Here is a 21,996-nt window from a genome sequence, read left to right as displayed (position 1 = left end):
CCTCCCTAATGCCTGAGAGATACTACATGGTGTGGATGGATGTTGGTTTCTTAAAACTAAACTGGATCTCTTCTTGTTGGGGTCCCAGATGAACCACACACTCACGAGACGTGGGACGTGATGCGGGCAGCAGCATCGAACTCCCTTGTTGATCAAGTGCCACGTATCAGAGGTGGATTCACAAACTAGTGTAGCTCATTCAGCGGTCGGCAGTGGGGTCTGCCCGCCGCAAGCACATGGCTGCGGCCTTCGGCTAAAACATTTTAAGGATTTAAGGATATATATATTATATATATATATATATAATATGTTACACATATATAATATATATTATATATATATATATATATATGTACACACATATATATATAGATAGATATATGTATATATATGTATATTATATATAGATATATGTATAATATATATAATATATATGTATATATATATATATATAGATATATGTATATATATATATATATATAGATATATGTATATATATATATATATATATGTATATATATATAGATATATGTATATGTATATAGATATATATATAAGATATATGTAAATGTATGTATATATATATATATATATATATATATGTGTGTGTGTATATATTATATATATATATATATATTATATACGTAAAAAAGATTACATTGTTTTACACCATTTTATTCCTTTGGAATAATACCAGTGATATCTTTGAATCATGTGTCGAAAGTAAAAGAATTTGAGCAGCCACTGCGTTTAACTGCATTTATTTATTTATCATCATCATCATCATCATCATCATTTATGTTTAATAGAACCACCATCAGGAGGCACTGAGTGTATCCTCTCACTGCGCCTCTCGACTTCTTCTGGCTCAGTACATCTACTCAGCATCTATGCTCCCACTCTCTACAGCTCAGAGGAGACCAAGGACCAGTTCTACAAAGATCTCAACTGTGTCATAGAAAATATACCAACGACTGAAAATATCTACCTTCTAGGGGATTTTAACACTCGCGTGGGATCTGACCATGATTCGTGGCCCATTTGTGTTGGACACTTTGGTATTGGCAACATGAATGACAATGGTCAGAGACTACTCGAATTCTGCACATACCATAACCTGTGCATCACAAACACATTCTTTGCCAACAAGCCATCCCACAAGGCATCTTGGAGACATCCAAGATCTCACCACTGGCATCAACTGGATCTCATCATTACACGGAGATGCTTCCTGAATTCTACTCTATTGACCCGCAGTTACCACAGCGCGGATTGTGACAAAGACCACTCACTAATTAGAAGTAGGGTGAGGATTCTACCTAAAAAAGTCCATCGCTCCAAGAAAGTGGGCCAACCATGCATTAACACTGCCAGAACTTCGAACCCTACACTGCGAAAATGTTTTGCTGTTTCTATCAAGGTTGCCCTCAGTGGCTGCCCAACCTCCTCTGCTGAAAGTAGGTGGAATTATATCAGGGAAGCTTTGTATACCACATCAATAGATACTTTCGGCATGAGAGAAAGGCAAAACACAGATTGGTTCAGTGCTGGGCTCTCAGAGCTGGAGCCAGTTATCGAAGCAAAGCGTGCAGCTCTGATGCAATACAAGAGTGATTCTTCTACAAAGTCACTCGAAGAACTCAGAAAGGCAAGAAATGAAGCCCAACTGACAGCCAGATGCTGTGCATATAGGTATTGGCAGGAAATCTGTCAGAGTATCCAGTCAGCTGCTGACAGGGGCGACACCCATGGGATGTATGCTGGTTTGAATAAGGCCCTCGGTCCATCCGCAACCAAGTCAGCCCCTCTGAAATCAACTACTGGAGATCTCATCAGGGATCAACGCAAGCAAATGGATAGATGGGTGGAGCACTACCAGGATCTCTGCTCACGGGAGACTACAGTAGCTGAGGTTGCAATCGAGGGTGTCAAGATCTTGCCAGTCATGTGTGAACTTGACAGTCTGCCATCTATAGCAGAGCTTACCAAGGCTATTGACTCCCTAGCAAGTAACAAAGCTCCGGGAAAAGACGGCATCCCCTCAGAGTTCATCAAAACCGGAAAAACACTATCTTGCTTCGGCACCTTCATCAGCTTCTGTGTCAGTGCTGGGAAGAGGGTACAGTCCCTCAGGATATGCGGGATGCTAACATCATTACGCTTTACAAAAACAAAGGTGACCGTGGTGATTGTAACAATTACCGTGAAATATCTCTTCTAAGCAATGTTGGAAAGACCTTTGCTCACGTTATCCTGGCCAAGCTACAACTACTTGCTTCTCGAATCTATCCGAAATCGCAGTGTGACTTTTGAAGAAGTAGATCAACTATTGACATGATATTCTCCATACGCCAACTTCAGGACAAGTCCAGATAGCAGAAAATGCCATTATATATGGCCTTCATTAATCTGACAAAGACCTTTGACTCGGTAAGTAGAAAAGGCCTCTTCATCCTGCACCAAAAAATCGGATGTCCACCAAAGCTGCTGAGGATCATCAAGTCTTTCCATGATGATATGCAAGGCACCATACAGCACAATGGTTCAACATCAGCCGCCTTCCAAATAAATTAGGAATATGCAGCCTTCGAAACATATGTCGAAAATAAAATAAAGGAATTTTGTTAATTCGTCGTTCAACTCCATTCTTTCATTTATTTGTAGTAAAAAAAAACACACAAATAACACACACAATAACGATCTATATACATACATACATATGTATACATATGTATGGTAATTTTCTCTCCATGCATTAAACACGGCTACCAGCAATTGTATAATCCAACGTTGAGAGCTACTTTGTAGGGAGATAATTCATATTAACATTTAATAAGAATTATCTCCCCTACATAAGATAATTCTTATTAACAGTTAATAAGAATTATATCCACTAAATAGCAAAATAAATTCATATAAGATAGAGCTGAAGATTGACAATATAATCGTTTTAATATGGTATTGTATTTAGAGTGATTCTATTTCAGCAATATCGAGGAATACGTTGTCACTAAACGCTTGTAGTCTAGATAATGTAAAGTATATGATTTGAAATAAGAATTCAAGGTATTAATTTTGGATAATTTGGAATAAGAATTGTAGGTACTAATTTTGATAATTTTAATATTTAGTTCTATATGTACCTATCGTGGATAATGTCATTCAATGATGATTGAGTTTGCTTGAGGGTGATTCTGTCTCTTAAACCTATCTATCTATCTATCTATCCATATTTATCTATCTATCTATCTATATATCTATCTATCTATCTATCTATCTATTTATCTATCTATTTATCTATCTATCTATCTATATGTATATATGTATGTATATATATATATGTATTATATATGTATAATATAGGTGCAGGAGTGGCTGTGTGGTAAGTAGCTTGCTTACCAACCACATGGTTCCGGGTTCAGTCCCACTGCGTGGCACCTTGGGCAAGTGTCTTCTACTATAGCCTCGGGCCGACCAAAGCCTTGTGAGTGGATTTGGTAGACGGAAACTGAAAGAAGCCTGTCGTATATATGTATATATATATATGTGTGTATGTGTTTGTGTGTCTGTGTTTGGCCCTCCCTAGCATTGCTTGACAACCGATACGGGTGTGTTTATGTCTCCGTCACTTAACGGTTTGGCCAAAGAGACCGATAGAATAAGTACTGGGCTTACAAAGAATAAGTCCCGGGGTCGAGTTGCTCGACTAAAGGCGGTACTCCAGCATGGCCACAGTTAAATGACTGAAACAAGTAAAAGAGTAAAAGAGTATATATGTTTGTAAGTATGTATATTTATATATGTATGTATTTATATGTATATGTATATATATGTATAAACAACACTATATTCTTGATGGGTGACTTACCCAATGTGAAATGGCCTGGGGCGGGGGCAGATGCTCCCAGAGATGACACCCCATCAGCAAACACTGGTGTAGACCCTGCTCCACCTCACAAATGCCTCTTTCATGGAGCAAATTGTGCTGCAACCAACCAGGGCAAATATTATACTGGATCTCTGCTTCACAAACAATATGGACATTATCCATAATGTTAAAACGATGCCAACATTGGTCTCGGAACACAATATAATAGAGCTGTCTATGTATACAATTGCACAGTCTATGCAAAGCATCCACAATCTCTCCAAACTAAACTTTCATAAGGCAAATTGGAAGTTGATTGAGGAAGAGCTCCTCAAACAGGATGGGCCTAAATGTCTCTCCACACCAGACACTGACATGAAACACAAACGTTTCATGTCCATAATACAAGCCATATGTGACAAATATGTCCCAGTGTGCAGGGCCAGCACACACAAGGAAGATTCTTATGAGACGACAGACAAGGGTTGCAAACCGCCTGAGCAAGCACACCAAAAGTGGTGAGAAGTCTCACCTCGAGAGAATGCTAATGGAAATTGAAACAAGTCTGCATCAGTCTCATGAAAAGGAGAAAACAGATACAGAAGCTTGGGTTATAGAAAATATCAAGTCAAACCCTAAGGCCTTCATTAAATTTGCCAAATGGCTGCAGTGCACCAAAGGATAGGACCTCTTTTCCAAAAAGATGGTTCCCTCACAGGAGATCCTATGAGGATAAGTGAAATACTGAACAAACAGTCGAAAGTGTGTTCACTACACCTCTAGGACACAGGCAAGTAAACAAACCAGAAGAATTCTTTGCCACTTTACCTGTAGCCAAAGAGGCAAAAATTCAGTACATCAACATTGAAGATGATGATATCACACTGGCCATAGATGAGATGGACAAAAACTTAGCTGCTGCACCTGATGGATTTCCAGCGATCCTTTTCAAATCGTGCAAACGAGCCCTTGCAAAACTGCTACAGCTTCTTCTTCAGAGCTTTCTTGCAAGTGGTAAGCTCCCAGTCAAATTGAAAGAAGGGATATGCCCTATCCATAAAGAAGGAAGCAGAGCAGATGCTAAAAATGATAGGTCTATCTCTCCTACCTCACACATCAGCAAAGTCATGGAACAAATAGTCCGTATATATATAAATATCATCATCATCATCGTTTAACATATGTGCCACCGACACAAGTGCCAGTTGAGGCTGGTGAACGGCCATGCTCGGATGGTGTTTTTTTACGTGCCACCGACACGGAGGCCAGGCGAGGCTGGCACGGCCACGATCGGATGGTGTTTGTTACGTACCACCAGCACGGAGGCCAATCGATGCGGTACTGGCTACGGTCACGTTCGGATGGTTTTCTTATGTGTCACCGGCACTGGTACCACAAAACTACAAATTCAATTGATGTTGATCAATTTCGATTTTGATTTGATTCTTTGATTTTCACTTGCCTCAACAGGTCTTCACAAGTAGAGTTATGTGTCCCAAGAAGGAAGGTATGCACAGGTGGACTGACTACGTCCCAGGTAGGGGCCATGGGTTATGGCCTCACTTGTCCTGTCGGGTCTTCTCATGCATAGCATACTTCCAAAGGTCTCGGTCTCTGGTCATTTCCTCGGTGAGACCTAAAGAGCGAAGGTCGTTCTTCACCACCTCAACCCAGGTTTTTCTGGGTCTACCTCTTCCACAGGTTCCCTCGACCACTATGGTGTGGCACTTTTTCACACAACTATCTTCATCCATTCTTACCACGTGTCCATACCAGCGTAGATGCCTCTCTTGCACACCACATCTGATGCTTCTTAGGTCCAAGTTTTCTCTCAAGGCACTTATAATCTGTCGGGTATGAACACTGACATTACACATCCATTGGAGCATACTGGCTTCATTTCTTGCGAGCTTACGCATATCCTCATGGCCCATGTTTCACTTCCGTGTAGCATGGCTGTTCGCACACATGCATCATACAGTCTGCCTTTTACTCTGAGCGAGAGGCCTTTTGTCACCAGCAGAGGTGAGAGCTCTCTGAACTTTGCCCAGGCTATTCTTACTCTAGCAGTTACGCTTTCAGCACACCCACCCCCGCTACTGACTTGGTCACCAAGGTAACAGAAACTATCAACTATTTCAAGTTTTTCTCCCTGGAATGTGGTGGAAGATGATCTCTGCGCATTGTCAGTGTTTATTGCACCAGAGTATCTGCCACATACAAGAACTATATTCCTAGTTAGCCTTCCTTTGACATTGCTGCACCTCTTATGTGTCTATAGCTTACACTTGGTGCATATTATGGAGTTCCCACCTACGCCTTTTCTACAGATCGAGCAGGGCCAATTACCTGAAGGCGTTTGAGATTTGTCTGCCTTCCTACTTATTAGGACTTTGGTTTTAGCTAGATTGACTCTAAGGCCCTTCGATTCTAATCCTTGCTTCCACGCCTGAAACTTCTCCTCGAGTTCTGATAGTGATTCAGCAATTAGAGCAAGGTCATCAGCATAGAGGAGCTCCCAGGGGCATCCTGTCTTGAATTCCTCCGTTATTGCCTGGAGGACTATGATAAATAGGAGGGGGCTGAGGACTGAGCCTTGGTGGACCCCAACCTCCACCCGGAATTCTTCACTGTACTCCTTGCCAACCCTCACCTTACTAACAGCGTCCCTGTACATGGCCCGCACAGCTCTCACTAACCATTCATCTATCCCTAGTTTCCTCATTGACCACCAGATAAGGGAACGGGGGACCCTGTCAAAGGCTGTCTCCAAGTCAACGTACAGAGTTTTATATATATATATATATATGTATGTATATATGTGTATATTTATATATATATGTATGCATATATGTGAATATATATATTTATGTATATATATATATATGTATGTATATATGTGTATGTTTATGAGTATGTATATATATGTATGTATATATGTGTATGTATATTTGCATGTATATATATGTATATATATATATATGTGTGTATATATATATATATATATATATATATACGTATTTATGTGTGTATATATATACATATGTATACAAGTATATATATATGTGGATATATATATGTGTATGTATATATATTATATATATATATACACATATGTGTGTATATATATATATATACACATATATATATATACACATATATGTGTATATATGTATGTATATATATATATGTGTTCATATATATGTATGTGTATATATTGATATGTATGTGTATGTGCGTGTATAAATTTATAAGTTGCATGTTTTAAAATTGTAGAAGACTACTAGTATAATTAGATACAGAAGGGAGTTAAAATATTACTAGTAGAAAAGCTAAGTTCTATTTAAATCTAGAGAAAGTGTACGGTAGTTTGTGAATGCAAAAGAAATTTTTTTCATTTATGTTATTAATAATAGGCCTACCCTATAATAATTAATCTCTTATAATTTAATTGCTATAAACCGATGTCAATTTAGTATATGTATGTTTCTATGTCTATTGATAGTCAAACAAAAATGTTTAATCTATACTTTATAACTTAGCGTACATGTGATTATAGCAAATTACGGTGAAATCAGTAAACGTTATGTTATGTAATACTATGACTACAGAAAAAACGGTGTCATATGCATTGTGTACCCTACGAAAAATTTACATTCTATGTCTTGATATATAAATATATGTATCTTTATAACAAATATTTTTATGGAAATATGTGTGAGTGGATCTTCTTAGTTAATATAGTGGCATTGTTGTCATTTTGGAGAGGCTTGATGGCTGCATAGTTACGATTATACCTCTTTTATTATTTAATTATTTATGTGTTTGACGGTGTTTGTGGATATGTATGTGTATGTGTATACATATAATTATGTATGTATGTGTGATTGATCTGTGGATGTGCGTATGTGCGTTTCTTGACTAACTAACCGTAAAATTTCTTTTGTGATTCAAATTTAAAACTATAAGCAAATCGAATCAATCTAGAATAATCAATATCAAGCGGACAGAAGAATCAGACTTATAGATATGTAGATGTCCGACTGATGTGCTTGGTACAGACATGGTTGTATTTATTATTATTATTATTATTATTATTATTATATTATTATTATTATTATTATTATTATTATTATATTAATATTATATTTTTATTGACTTTTATAGGTTTATAATTTTATGAACTGAACTGTGTGTTTTTTTATTATTTTTTATGTATATGTCTGATTTAAATTTAAATGTGAGTGTGCATATATTTTCCTGTAGGTTAGTTTTGGAACTAGAAGCCCAATATGTAGAATAACTGTGTTTGTTAATATATATTGATATATTTTGTTTTGTTTATTTTGTATTATTGTATTAATGAGTATATATATATGTGTAGTGTTATGAGTGTCTATGCACACGTTTTTATATTTTATATTTTTATATTTATATGTATAAAAAAAAATTTTTTTTCTCACTTATAATAAATTAAATTCTCTGAAGAGGCCGTGGGACATCCTTGTTAATGTCTCATTTATACCTGCCTTATATGGCTTATAAGTTAAATGAGGCATACTTGTCCTTACGGCCGAAACAGCTGTCAGATATGATATAATTATATATTATATTTTATATTTTATATTTCTATTTCCTTGTCTAATTACATTTACAATATATTTTGTATAATCCTTTGCTGTTATGTATGGTGGTGTAATAAAGTATTGATTGGGTATCATCTGATGGTTGATGTTTGATTGATTTAAGTATGTTTCTCCATTTTCTAATTTTGTAGTATTAATTTACGGTAATATTTTTACCTTTGCCCACATAATACAGTAGTTGAATTAATTGCATGGCAATTTTTAACATTTATGTATTAGTCTTGTTGGGTACCTCTCTAGCAGTATATAGGATATATGTTATCCATGGTGGGTTGAATTTTCAACCCCTATCTCATTTTATAACCGATATATAATATATATATATATATATATATATATATATTATATATATATGTGCATATATATATATATATATATATATATATAATATATATATATGCACATATATGTGTGTATATATATATATATATATATGTATGTGTGTTCATATATATATGTATGTGTATATATATGTATGCTTATATATATATATTTATATGCATATATATATATGTGTGTTCATATATATATGTATGTGTATATATATGTATGCTTATATATATATATTTATATGCATATATATATATGTGTGTATATATATATATATATATGTGCATATATATGTGTGCATATATATATGTGTGCATGCATATGTATGTGCATACATATATGTTTGTGCATATGTAGATATGTATATATGTATTTATATATATGTGTGTGTTTGTGTGCTTATATATATGTGCATATATATATGTATCTGCATACATATATATATGTATATGTACATATATATATGTGTGTGTGTATATATACATATATGTATCTATGTGTATATATATATGTAAGTATATATATAAATGTATGTGTACTTGGAAAAATTTGACATGTACAAATGATGTCCCAGCCCTTATACAAAGGTAGAAATTGCAGGATTTAGTGAAGTATTTTTGTATTGTGGTGAAAAGTAATGGAGTTAAACACAGGTGTTATTCAAATGTTCATACTTCCTACATATGTTTCAAAGGAAGCATTGTTATTATTCCAGATGGAATAAAATGATGTGAAGCAATGCGATCTTCTCATCAGGGAAAATAAGATAAACAAATGACATCAATAAGCCGTTTCAGTCGAATGTGATTACTGCATATATGATGCAGGGAATGCTGATAAGTTATTTTTTAAAAAAGACTGTGAATAAATTGAATGTGAAATGCAATTTAGAGAAAGAGGAGGAATAGAAAGAAAGAAATTAGCAGAAAATCAAGAGCGGAGAAATGTAGTGTGATAGATGAATGAGAATATGACTTAAAGGCATGGAAATAGATACATTTCAGTTAAAGTTCGGATTTTATAGTTTGGGGGAAATTACTTATAGGAACTAAAGGTATGTTTTTGCCAATGTTTGCAATGGTATCTGTGTTGTTTAAATGTGTTTACAAGAGAATTCTCTGAAAACAGGATGAGATAGAGTTCTTCGTTACAGAGCAGACAAGAAGTTTTACCTTTATCATATGGAAAGGACCTAGATATATGTGCGTGTGTGTGTGTGTGTGTGTGTGTGTGTGTATGTCTGTGTGTGTGTGTATATATATGTGTATGTATATGAATGTATGTATAGCATAAGTAAAAAATAACAGTAATACCACACCATTAATTAGATTTTAAAAATTAGTACCATCTAATTTGGTATATTCCATTTCAAATAAAATTGTTTATTATGTTCCTTCAGAGACCAAATTAATTTACTAAGCCCATTATTGTTGCGTTTATTGATACGTTTAAATGTAGAGTAATAGTTAGATATTCTTTTGAACAACTGAGATGAAGAACTACCTAAGTAAAAAAAGACGTCAGAACTGGAAGTAATTTTACATTGATAAACAGAGTTTCTAATCTTAGTATTACTGGTAAGGAAACAAATGCGAATGGAATTTATGTCAGAAATACTAATATTGTTGTTATTATTGTTCAAAGAATGGTTGGTGTTAATGAAAATAACATTGATATTATTAAGTGGATTTGTAGTTAACAACTTATTGTTATGGAAAGAGACGATTTGTGAAAGGTTTTTGTGTTTGAAAACCCTATTCTGATTTGGTGTGAATTGATAATAGACTAGTATCTTGAATTTTTGGGGAAATTCTTATTGCTTCACAAAACTGGTAAGGGAGGTTGGGTTTGATCTGCTTACCATATGGAATTATCAACCGAACATATGTTGCATGTATGTGTGTGTGTGTGTGTGTGTGTATGCATATATATACGTCACATTTTCTGGGGTTTCCTATATTTGTTAAAATGTCTATTTGATGAGTACTGGTGTTTATATGCTCCCTGATGAGATTGATGCATAGTTGACCATTACTCATCCGGGCAAACGTATTTTGAATACATCCATCGAAACATGTGTAGGAGATACGAAGATATAAATGATTTAATAACATCTTGAGCATTTCTCTCCTTTTCAATTTTTCCTATATATATATATATATATATATTATATATATAATAAAATATTAGGGAATAAATCCAAATTTACAGGGAAAAATCAGATTTAGGATTGAATCCAATTTTATAGTAAAATATTATATAATATTAATTAGAGGCAAAACCACTATTATGCAAATCAAACAAAGAAAGACTTAATCCAATACATAAAAAATTTTATATAAATTAAATAAAATTAAATTCGCCACTACAATTGCTTCGTGTCTCTTCTAAGGACATTCATCAGGTGGATTTCAGATCTTCTATTCAATTTTAAGTTATGAAGTCATATATATATATATGTGTGTTTATATATATGTGTGTGTATATATATGTGTCTGTATATATGTGTGTGTATGTATGTGTGTGTGTATATGTGTGTGTGTATGTATGTGTGTGTGTATATATATGTGTCTGTATATATGTGTGTGTGTGTATATATATATGTATATATGTATGTATGTATATATGTATAGCATAAGTAAAAAAATAACAGTAATACCATGCCATTAATTAAATTTTAAAAATTAGTCCCATCTAATTTGGTAGAGTCAAGATATATAATAAAGCATATTGATCCTGAAAGTGCAATGTGCCCTCTTATATTATCTTTTTATTATATTTCTAATTGTATCTTTATTAGAGCTCTTTCTTTTAGGCTTTAATCATCATTGCTTTGGCCTCTTTCTATCAATAAGATAAGGACTAGGCATATGTTGGAGGTGGCTGATGAATTGGTAGAATCAGTCCAGGGACAGATAAAATGCCTTTTATCTTTCTTTGTTCTTAGTTCATTTCTATCAATGGTTGTCTCTTATGAAATAAGTACCAACCAAGTACTTGAATCAATACAATGAAATATTTGGCCTTGAGCCTCTATCAAATATCTTTATTGTTATATCTATTTTTCTTCTAATTTTGCAGCTTCACGTTCTGCTTCAGCTGTGTGTTTAGCAAGCTGTAATTATACACGTCCTTGCAGGTAAGAACTATTATCTCTTTAATTAACTTTTTAATTAATTAAATAGTTTAATTACTTTCTTTTCATGGTTATTCTTTATTGAGTCTCCTCAATGTGATTTCCATGGGTCATATATATCACTGTTGGTAATGCACTACATCCTCTAGTAATGTACTACATACTTCTTTCTTCTATACACCCTCTTGGTCATACTACCATGAAAGAACAAAGGACTCAATATTGTGGGTGACAAAACAACCTCTCTCGAAGAATTGTTGATTTGAAGAGCATCTAGCCTCAGATACAATACCAAATTTGGAATCGACAAGTAAGCTGTGATCCCCAACCAGTCTAGGAGTACATCAAGTCTAAATAAGAATTCAGGTCCTGATGATCCTTCGAGCCTAGAGCAGCATGGAAAACAAGATAATGAGGATAGTGTGTGCATGTGTATGTGTTTACATCCATGTTCATTTACATATCTGCATACAGGTGTGGCTGTGTAGTAAAGAAGGTTTAGGTTCACTCCCACTGCATGACATATTGTGAAAGAGTTTTCTACCATTGCTCTGGGCCAACCAAAGCCTTGTAAGTGAATTTGGTAGGCAGAAAGTGAAGGACACCCATGTGTGTGTGTGTGCATGTGTCTTTGTCATACATATTCTCTCATTCACTTTCATTCTTTCATGAAGACATATCTGGCTAAGGAGAAATATTACTTCAATTAGAAACAGATGAAAATTGATGATAGAAAGGGCTTACAACCACAGAAAATCTACTACAGTGAATTCCATCTGACATGTGCAACCATGGAAAAGTGGATGTTAAAAAGCTTTTGCTGATGAAACACACACACACACACACACACACACACATTCCACACATACATTGTAAGTATTTTTTTAATTTGCGCTGTTTTCTTTTCCAGTGAAGTGTATTCATGCCAAATAGATATTTGTCCAAATCTCACTGAGGAGGATTTGCGTGATAACTGTAGTAAGTAACAATTTTTCATAAAATACATCATGACTTTTCTTAAACTAATATGCTACCATTCTCCACTTCATGTATGCTAGTAAAAAAAAATTAATAAAAATAAAAAGGTGAGTCTGCTATTATACTGTTTTATTTAGAAAATGTAAAATAAAAATACTGTTTAAAATTAAAGTTGTGTTGGAAGAAATCGACAGGGCATTACTATATTTTGTTTTTACATAGTGAGTGTGACAAGATGAAAGTATCTTAAAATAGTACTCAGGAACATAACTGTAAAAGTAAAGAGTAACGTGTCAGCTGTTGGCCTCAAATGAAAGATGTTCCATGACTAACAAATATGGCTTTACTTTACTTTTCTCTTACTCTTCATTCATGACAAACTCTATGTCTACAACTTCGGTTATAAAGATATCTTTGTTTAAAATATGTTTACAATAAATTGAACTCAGAATACTTCTGGTATCATTTTAAAGTTTTCTTAGCATTGAGTTACTGAGTGATTTCAGCATCTGTAGTTTGGTACTTTGGACTTTTTTAAACATATCACAAGTTTTGAGACCATATGTTGTGAAACTTCATGATACAATAATAAAGTTTTTACAGTTAATCACAAATGTCTGTTTTCTTAATTGTTTCAGAATGCTATGTGAAATGCCGTCAAGAATTTGAAGATCTTAACAAAAGAAAAGACAACTGCCTGTAAATATTATTTCTTTACCTCTTTTCAAATTTTGGTAATGGTAAAAAGCACCTCAGAGAATGTGGTGCAAAGTAGAAATTAAGCCAGATGTTAAAACCAGGTCGCTATATAAACTCCCTGAAACTTACCCACCATTCTATGACACAATACTGTATTCAACTGACTCTCCTGTTTTTAATTTTAGTTTTGCTATCCTAGTAGAACTATATGTATATTTATGTGTATGTATTTACATGCATATAGATATGATTGTATTTGAATGAAATGTAGCACTAGTGCTATGAGATCCATGCTATTTCAAAAGGCTATGATACAAAAGATAAAGACTTTTGGTGTTCTCTGATTCAAATGACATTGCCATTTACAGTACAAACTTCTGAAAGTCAGCCAGTCATGAAATTGATTTTGCATGTAGCAGTAGAAGTGAAAGAATTGCTACCACACTTCACATGGTGTTGCTGTTGTGCACACTAATATATCCTTAATCACATCCAAACAAAGTTCTTTAACTAATTAATATAAAATCATTCACAGGTTGTCCAACTGCTAGCTCATAGCTTATCTTCTTCAGATCTGGCTGGCCTTGTACCACCTCTACTCAGGCACTTTTGACACATTCATCTCTCCTCTTCCTTTTGTATCATCTACATTGTGTCCAACACCCCTCCAGGCTCTTCACTAACCAATTAGTCCTTCCTATCCACAATGTTGTTGCTCCAGAATCTCCTCCCTGCTTTTCTCATTCCTGTCTGTTAGTTTCATTATAATTGATACATGTCTTTTTCATTATCACTGAATAGTGTTGTTTTAGGTAGGTATATTTCCAATGAGGGAAATATGTTGACAGATGCTTTCCATATCTTAGATATATCAGTATTCAGAGGTAATAGATTCGCAATATACTATCATATGAATAGCTATGGTTATATATGGGTTTTAAGAAAGACTTTATTAGCCTTTTCAGAAAAGTAGACTAGTAAAAAAAATGTCATAGAAACAGTTTCTACAAAGAAATTTTGTTAGCTACTACTCTAGACATCTGTACCAAGAAGTTCTCTCTTCCAAGCTAGAGTTTCCCCAATTCATTGTTAAATAGTTTCCTATTCATGATAAAATGGTTCCAATCTCAGATGTTTTTCAATTGAGCCTTTCCCATTTTACAGCTAAGCAATCTCAAATTACAAGTATTTCCACATTAATGTTTAAAATACCTTACCTATAGTCTGTCATTAAAAGAAATATAGAAAACAAGGCTTTATTCAGAATTTTTTCTTCAACTATCTCAAATCGCATAACTATTCATCTTATGACAAGATAACATTGTATTTAAAATTATATAAAATAAAATTATTCCTTGTATTTTAGACTTCTTCAGAGATTAAAAACTTGTTTTGAAGATGGAGGCTGTGATGTCTCAAATGTTCCACAGTTGCAAAAGTTTGCAAAGGAATGCAACAGTAAGTAGTCAGTTTCTAGATACCTGTCTCACTCCTGTCCCTCTACTTAACCAGATGACTTAGTATTATTTAAGATGGTAACATTTTTCTTTAACTATTAGAAAACTGAGTTGGAAGTTATCTAATAAGCCAAAGTCTGTATTTTCTATGATATTTCAATCATCATAGATTGCAAGAAAAACAAAAATGAAAAAAAGCAAGATGGAAAATTTCACCCCTCCCACCCTTTCTGAAATTTTTCATGTTTGACTTTTTGGAAAGTTTTTTTCAAATTTACATTTCACACATTCAAGATAATACTGCTTGAAAATTTTAAAAAATTCAAAATTTCAATTTAAAAAATTTGTTTGCTTCTTTCCCCCACTTTCTGTAACCTTTCCATTTTTAACATTTAAAAAAATATTTTTCCTTAAACACCAAAGATTATGATTATGTGAAAATATTTTCCCATATTCAATAATATGGTGATGTATTTAATTTTTATTTCTTTTTAAATTTTGTTTTCCTCATAATTTTTTAATTTTTTACTTATTTACTTTTTTTATGCTTCGAAATTTCAGAATGATTTTTTTTTTCAATTGAAAGAAGTCAGAAACAAAAAGTTAAACATATTTTCAAAGAATCAGAATTTCAGATGTTAAAAGCCTTGACCTAAAGAAAAATCTTGAATTACATCAAACTGATAAATTACAGAGAGGGGAGGGCAGCAAAGAAGTCTCCTCTCCAATTTTTTTACAACTGAAAATTTCTGATTCGGTTCTATAGGAAGGCCCTTTAATAGCTATGAATATCAAAAAGATATTGTGTTACTATCTAAATTATGTGTGACAATATTTGTAGTGTTTTGTTTCTTGAGTAACTAATTACATTTTTTATATATTTAAATGATTTTAGGAAGTGTATCTATGCATCTTAGACTGTTAAAAAAAAGAAACCTATCCAACTAATTCACATAAAGTTGCTCCAATACATTTCAAGTTTTTTTTGGCATTATCTTGTTACTCTGCCTTTTCTACATCTACTATAGTAGCCTCTACTCTGTGTCACTGTCTCACCTCTACTCGGCCTGCCAGCTCTCTCTTCTCTCATTACTTATATCAGGGGTTGCCAAACTTTTTCGACCATTGACCCCCTTTAGCCACTTCTCCTTCTGCACCAACCACCCTCCTCATTTAAAATATCTTAATACCCTACCATACAATATCATAAATGTATACTGGGTACTGGGCGATTAAAATGTATGACAAATTAAGAAATTCTATTGAAGATGGCACACTTTTTAAAATTAGAATTGTATGTATGAGTCTACAGTATTAAACTTTCAATTGTTATGAAATTGTGTTCACAGAAAATGAGAAAAGCACATCATATTGTTGGAATATCTTTTATTGAAATTGACATCATCAATGTGAGGGATGAGCATGGCACTAAGTCTTTCAGGCAGTTCACCTGGCTGAGCTGGTCTTTTGCATGCCGACCCCCATTGGCTATCATCGACCCCCTCCTGAAATTCCTTGTCAACCACTAGAGGGTCCTTTGGACCCCTTTTAGCAACCCCTGACCTCTATTGCGTCCCCCACTTCCACTCTTTCATGACCACAACTACCCCTTCCAAGTAAGCTCTACCTGGAGTGAGTCAAGAACATCAGCAGGCTTGACCTCAATTCATGCTGTATTTGTTGAAATGTGCTATTATTGAAAGTCATATTTCACCTATACACTCTCACATTCAACCCATTGAGCCAATAATAAGTGCAATATTTGGCATGAATTGTTTGTGAATTATTTGCAGTTATTTGGTATAATAATTACCCTTTCACACTCATATGAAAGTATTGTAGAATTTGGGGGAAATCTTGATTCAGTAACCTTCAGGGAATCTTACTTTGGTAAGATGAAAAAACAAGAACCTCATAACCGAAATTCAAAACTACTGATATTTCGAAAGCTTGCAGCAATCTCTTCATTCGTATTACCTTAATCTTGACCTATATCATTCTACCTCTTTTTGTTTGGATCACACTGCAGTCCTTTCTGGTAACATTTAAGTTATGAAGTTTCTGTTCGGCTCAGGCATTAAGCTTGATTAACAAATAATGAAATGATAGTAGTTCTTTGGAAGAAAAAGTAATTTACTGACCAGTCAGTGCAAATATTTTTGAAAAGTTGTCTTAAATGCTGACAGCTTTTCACACACACCTATAGTTTCCATTGTATTTTTTTTAAGGCAATAAAAAAAAACCCATAAAAATAGCTCCATGTTAGCTTGGTTATGGAGCTCCAGCTTTGGATGTCCAACCATTGACAAGGAAGAAAAAATAGCTTTGTTTTTTAATGGCTCAGTCACAAAAGAAGGAGCAGTACCCATAACCTTTTCCAGGGTCTCTGTGACTGGTAGCAAAAGGCTATCTTCAAATAAGAGGCTTAACTCAAAAGCTTGCAAGAATGAATTTTGCTAAAAGTGCCACAAATGCAGAAACAAACACACACACACACACTCTCTCTCTCTCTCTCTCTCTCTCTCTCTCTCTCTCTCTCTCTCTCTCTCTCTCTCTCTCTCTCTCTCTCTCTCTCTCTCTCTCTCTCTCTCTCTCTCTCTCTCTCTCTCTCTCTCTTTCATTTTAAAATTAAAAATTTTCCATGTATTTAATTAAGACTATGAGAACATTTCAATTGAAATTTTCAGCTAAAATAAATATAATTCTGATTGCTTTCTATTTTTTTACAATTTAATCTGAGTAGGAACAAACTTTAGACCTTTCTAAAGGAAAATAAAGTATGTTGATAAAAGTCCAAATTATTTTCTCAGAATTACATGGGAGAAAGAGAGTCTGCCAAATGTTGACCCAGTTGTGGGACTAGCTATCCAAATCAACAGTACCTTGGTAGATAAAGCAATTAAAGATATGAAGACAGGGAAAGACCTTGGCCCATCAGGAATCACCGCTGAAGTGCTTAAATTATCTGGTAGTGTAGGCCATGGCCTAGTTACCTGTATAGTTAACCAAGTGGTACATGAAGGAGTTATATCCAATGAGTGGCATAGCAGCCCTATAGTCAAATGTCACCAAAGGTAAAGGTGACATTTTAGATAGAAATAATTACAGAGGTATCAAATTGTTGGGTCAGGTAATGAAAGTCATGAAGAGGGTCATAGCCCAACTAATTAGAGAGAGAGAGAGTTTGTTTAAAAAAGATGTACCTGGTGTAAGCTATGGACACATAAGAGGTGCAGCAATTTCAGAGGAGGGTTAACAGGGAAGATAGTTTTTGTGTGGAAGGTGCACAAGTATAATAAGCACTAAAAATGTACAGAAATAGATTCCATCACATGACAGGGGATAAAAACTAGTAGTTGTTGACAACTTCTGTTACCTAGGTGACCAAGTCAGTAGTGGGGGTGGATGCTCTGAGAGTGTAGCTGCTAGAATGAGAATAGGCTGAGCTAAGTTCAGAGAGCTATTGCCTCTGTTGGTAACAAAGGGCCTCTCATTCACAGTGAAAGGCAGACTGTATGATGCCTGTGTGTGAACAGCCATAGAACATGGCAGTGAAATCTGGATTGTGACTGCTGAGGACATGCATAGACTTGTAAGAAATGAAGCTAGTCTGCTGTGCCGGATGTGTAATGTCAGTGTACATGCACAACAGAGTGTAAGCATCCTGAGAGAAAAATCAGACATAAGAAGCAAGAGAGACGACTGTACTGGTATAGTCATGTGATGCATATGGATGAGGACAGCTGTGTGAAGAAGTGTTGCACTCTAATGGTGGAGGGAGCCTGTGAAAGAGTTAGACCCAGGGAAAAATGAGATGAGGTGGTGAAGCACAATCTTTGAGTGTCTGGTTTCACAGAGGCAATGACAAGTGACTGAGACTTTTGGAGATACTTAAGAAGACATACTTAAGAAGACCCATCAAGCCAAGTGAGATCACTTATGGCTGATGCCAGTGTTGCCATTAAACGCACCCTTCAACCATTGGGCAGTAGGTTGTGCTTGTGAAGGCTTGTCGAATTGACTGAAATTGTAGTCATGGTCAATGCCAGTGCCATCTGAGTGGCACCTGTGCAAGTGGCACCATTTGAGTATTGGAACTCATGGAGGCAGTGACAGGTGACCAAGACCTTTGGTGATGTACTGTGCTTGTGTAGACTTGTCAAGCCAAGTGAGACTGTGGTTGTGGCCAATGTCAGGTCAGTGGCACATAAAAAACACTCACTACACTCTCAGAGTGGTAGGCATTAGGAAGGGCATTCAGCCATAGAAACCTTGCCAAATCTGATCGGAACCTGGTGCAGCACCCTGGCTTACCAGTTTTCAGTCAAACTGTCCAACCCATGCCAGCATGGAAAGCAGATAATGATGATGTTGTGGAATTTGAACTCAGAACGTAAAGACAGATGAAATACCGCTAAGCATTTCACCTGGCATGCTAATGTTTCTTATTTCTTTATTGCTCACAAGGGGCTAAACATAGAAGGGACAAACAAGGACAGACAAAGGGATTAAGTTGATTACATCGACGCCAGTGCGTAACTGGTACTTAATTTATTGACCCTGAAAGGATGAAAGGCAAAGTCGACCTCGGCAGAATTTGAACTCAGAACATAACGGCAGATGAAATACCGCTAAGCATTTCGCCTGGCGTGCTAACGTTTCTGCCAGCTCGCCACCTTGTGTTATTGTATATTGCATTGTATTGCTCTGTAATGTCATATCCTGTTTTTCATTTCAACAGATTGTGAACCAAAGCAATGTAAAGAGGAAGCTTGTGTGTAAGTCACCATTTCTCTTAACCTTATACTTCTGTTTTAATGTAATTTGTTTTTATTATTGCTAAACAGTCCCTGGTCAGTATCGCCTGAGTACACTTATAACACTGAAATAGTTGAGAAAATATTTTAGAGAATTCCCATGGTCAGCTCCTCAATTACACAGATGTATCTCCAGCATGTTGGCTTAGGTTGATTCTTTGTGTGACGAGTAATGAACTGTAGACAAATTTTCATTGCTGTTGGTATGCTGCTCAGAGATTAAAATACTTAAATCATGTATCCCAGAGAGAAAGGCCACTGTACACAAGAACAAAATCCCCAGAGAGAGGAAAATTTTAATGAGACGGCATACAAAAATTTCAAATCGCCTAAACAAACAGATTGAAAGCAGTGAAAAGTCCCGCCTGAAAATAAAACTGTTGTTAAATTGAAAAATGTCTGCAACTCTCCCATGAAAAGGAGAGCAGACAAAGAAGCCTGGGTTATAGACAACATAAAATCTAACCCCAGAGCTTTCTACAGGTATGCCAAAGAAACAGCTACGGTGCACTGTAGGATAGGGCCACTGCTTGAAAAGGATGGCACACTTACAGGAAAACCAATAAGGGTAAGTGAAATACTGAATGAGCAATTCAAGAGTGTTTTCACTCCACCCCTTGGGCATCTCCAAATCACCAATCCAACTGACTTCTTCTTTACCACTGCAGATATAAAATCAGAGGCGGCGACGATAGATTACATCGATATAAAGGAAGACGATGTAATAAAGGCTATAGATGAAATGAAAACAAACTCAGCTACTGGCCCCGATGGATTCCCGGCAATCCTCCTAAAAGTATGTAAGAGAGTCCTAGCAAGACCACTGCAGTTCCTCTTTCAGAGCTTCCTTGCAGCTGGCAAACTTCCAAGAAAACTGAAGGAAGGTAAAGTATGCCCTATTCATAAAGGAGGTAGCAGAGCGGAGGCCAAGAACTATAGACCTATCTCTCTGACCTCACACATCAGCAAGGTCATGGAACGAATAGTCAGAAGGAAACTGATCACCTTCCTTGAAGAAAATGACTTGCTGCCCGACACCCAACATGGTTTCTGACCAGGGAGAAGCTGCTTAACTCAGCTCCTACAACACTATGACTGGGTGCTGAAACGACTGCTCAACCACTCAAATGTGGAAGTGATATATCTCGACTTTGCAAAGGCCTTTGATAAAGTCGATCATGGAATGATATGTCAAAAACTGCGTGATCTCAACATAGTTGGAAAACTGGGAGAATGGCTTCATGACTTTCTGAAAGATAGAAGTCAGGTGGTAGTAGCCAATGGGGCCACTTCCATTAACACGCAAATAGTGAGCGGTGTTCCGCAGGGCACTGTTTTGGGACCACTACTGTTCATAATGGCCCACTCAGACATGCCCTCAGCCACGCAGAGAGCCACGATCACAAGTTATGCAGATGATACAAAAGTTTCACAGGCAATACAGAACCCTGAGGACACTAAACGCCTGCAATGTGAGCTGGACAAAATATACAAGTGGGCTGAAAAGAATAGCATGCAGTTCAATGCTGGAAAGTTTCAAGCTTTATACTATCAGCATGCAAAACTAAATGCAATACCCAATGAATACACTGGACCGGAGGAATTGCAATCCCAGAGCACAATCAGTGCGTGACCTGGGTATTTACATGAGTGATGACGCAACCTTTCGTGTACATGTTGCTAAATTGGCAATGAAATGTAGACGACTGGCCGGATGGATTCTCAGAACCTTTAGAACAAGAGAACAAGAAACCATGATGGTCCTCTGGAGGACACTTGTCCTAAGCCACTTTGACTATTGCTCTCAGCTATGGTCACCATCCAGTGTCAAGTTGATCACAGAACTTGAGGTGATCCAACGTAGCTACACGAAGAAGATAGCCTCTATGCAGAATATAAGCTACTGGGAAAGACTCAAGAGATTAAAACTCTATTCCTTGGAGCATAGGTGAGAAAGATATGCCATAATATACATCTGGAAGATCCTGGAGGGACTTGTCCCAAACTTTGGCATCGAGAGTTAAACAAATGCCAGAACTGGGCGCCACTGCGTGGTGCCTAGGAC

General features: G+C 35.7%; 1 protein-coding gene across 1 annotated transcript in view; it reads left to right on the top strand.

Annotated features, from left to right (window-relative positions):
* Positions 1 to 11,874: 11,874 nt before the first annotated feature.
* LOC115232232 overlaps positions 11,875 to 21,996 on the top strand; it is a gene marked incomplete at its 5' end in the record, with an annotated part of 15,002 nt that continues 4,880 nt past the window's right edge. Inside the window, 5 exons of the mRNA XM_029802072.2 lie at positions 11,875 to 11,983; positions 12,891 to 12,958; positions 13,597 to 13,657; positions 15,024 to 15,115; positions 19,856 to 19,892. Coding sequence (XP_029657932.2) covers positions 11,875 to 11,983; positions 12,891 to 12,958; positions 13,597 to 13,657; positions 15,024 to 15,115; positions 19,856 to 19,892 — 367 coding nt within the window. The remainder of the gene's footprint in view (positions 11,984 to 12,890; positions 12,959 to 13,596; positions 13,658 to 15,023; positions 15,116 to 19,855; positions 19,893 to 21,996) is intronic.

This window comes from Octopus sinensis, unplaced genomic scaffold (genome assembly GCF_006345805.1).
Source record: "Octopus sinensis unplaced genomic scaffold, ASM634580v1 Contig20082, whole genome shotgun sequence".
NCBI lineage: Eukaryota > Metazoa > Mollusca > Cephalopoda > Octopoda > Octopodidae > Octopus > Octopus sinensis.
The sequence above is the reverse complement of the archived record's forward strand: the minus strand, read 5'-3'. Positions and strand labels throughout refer to the sequence as shown.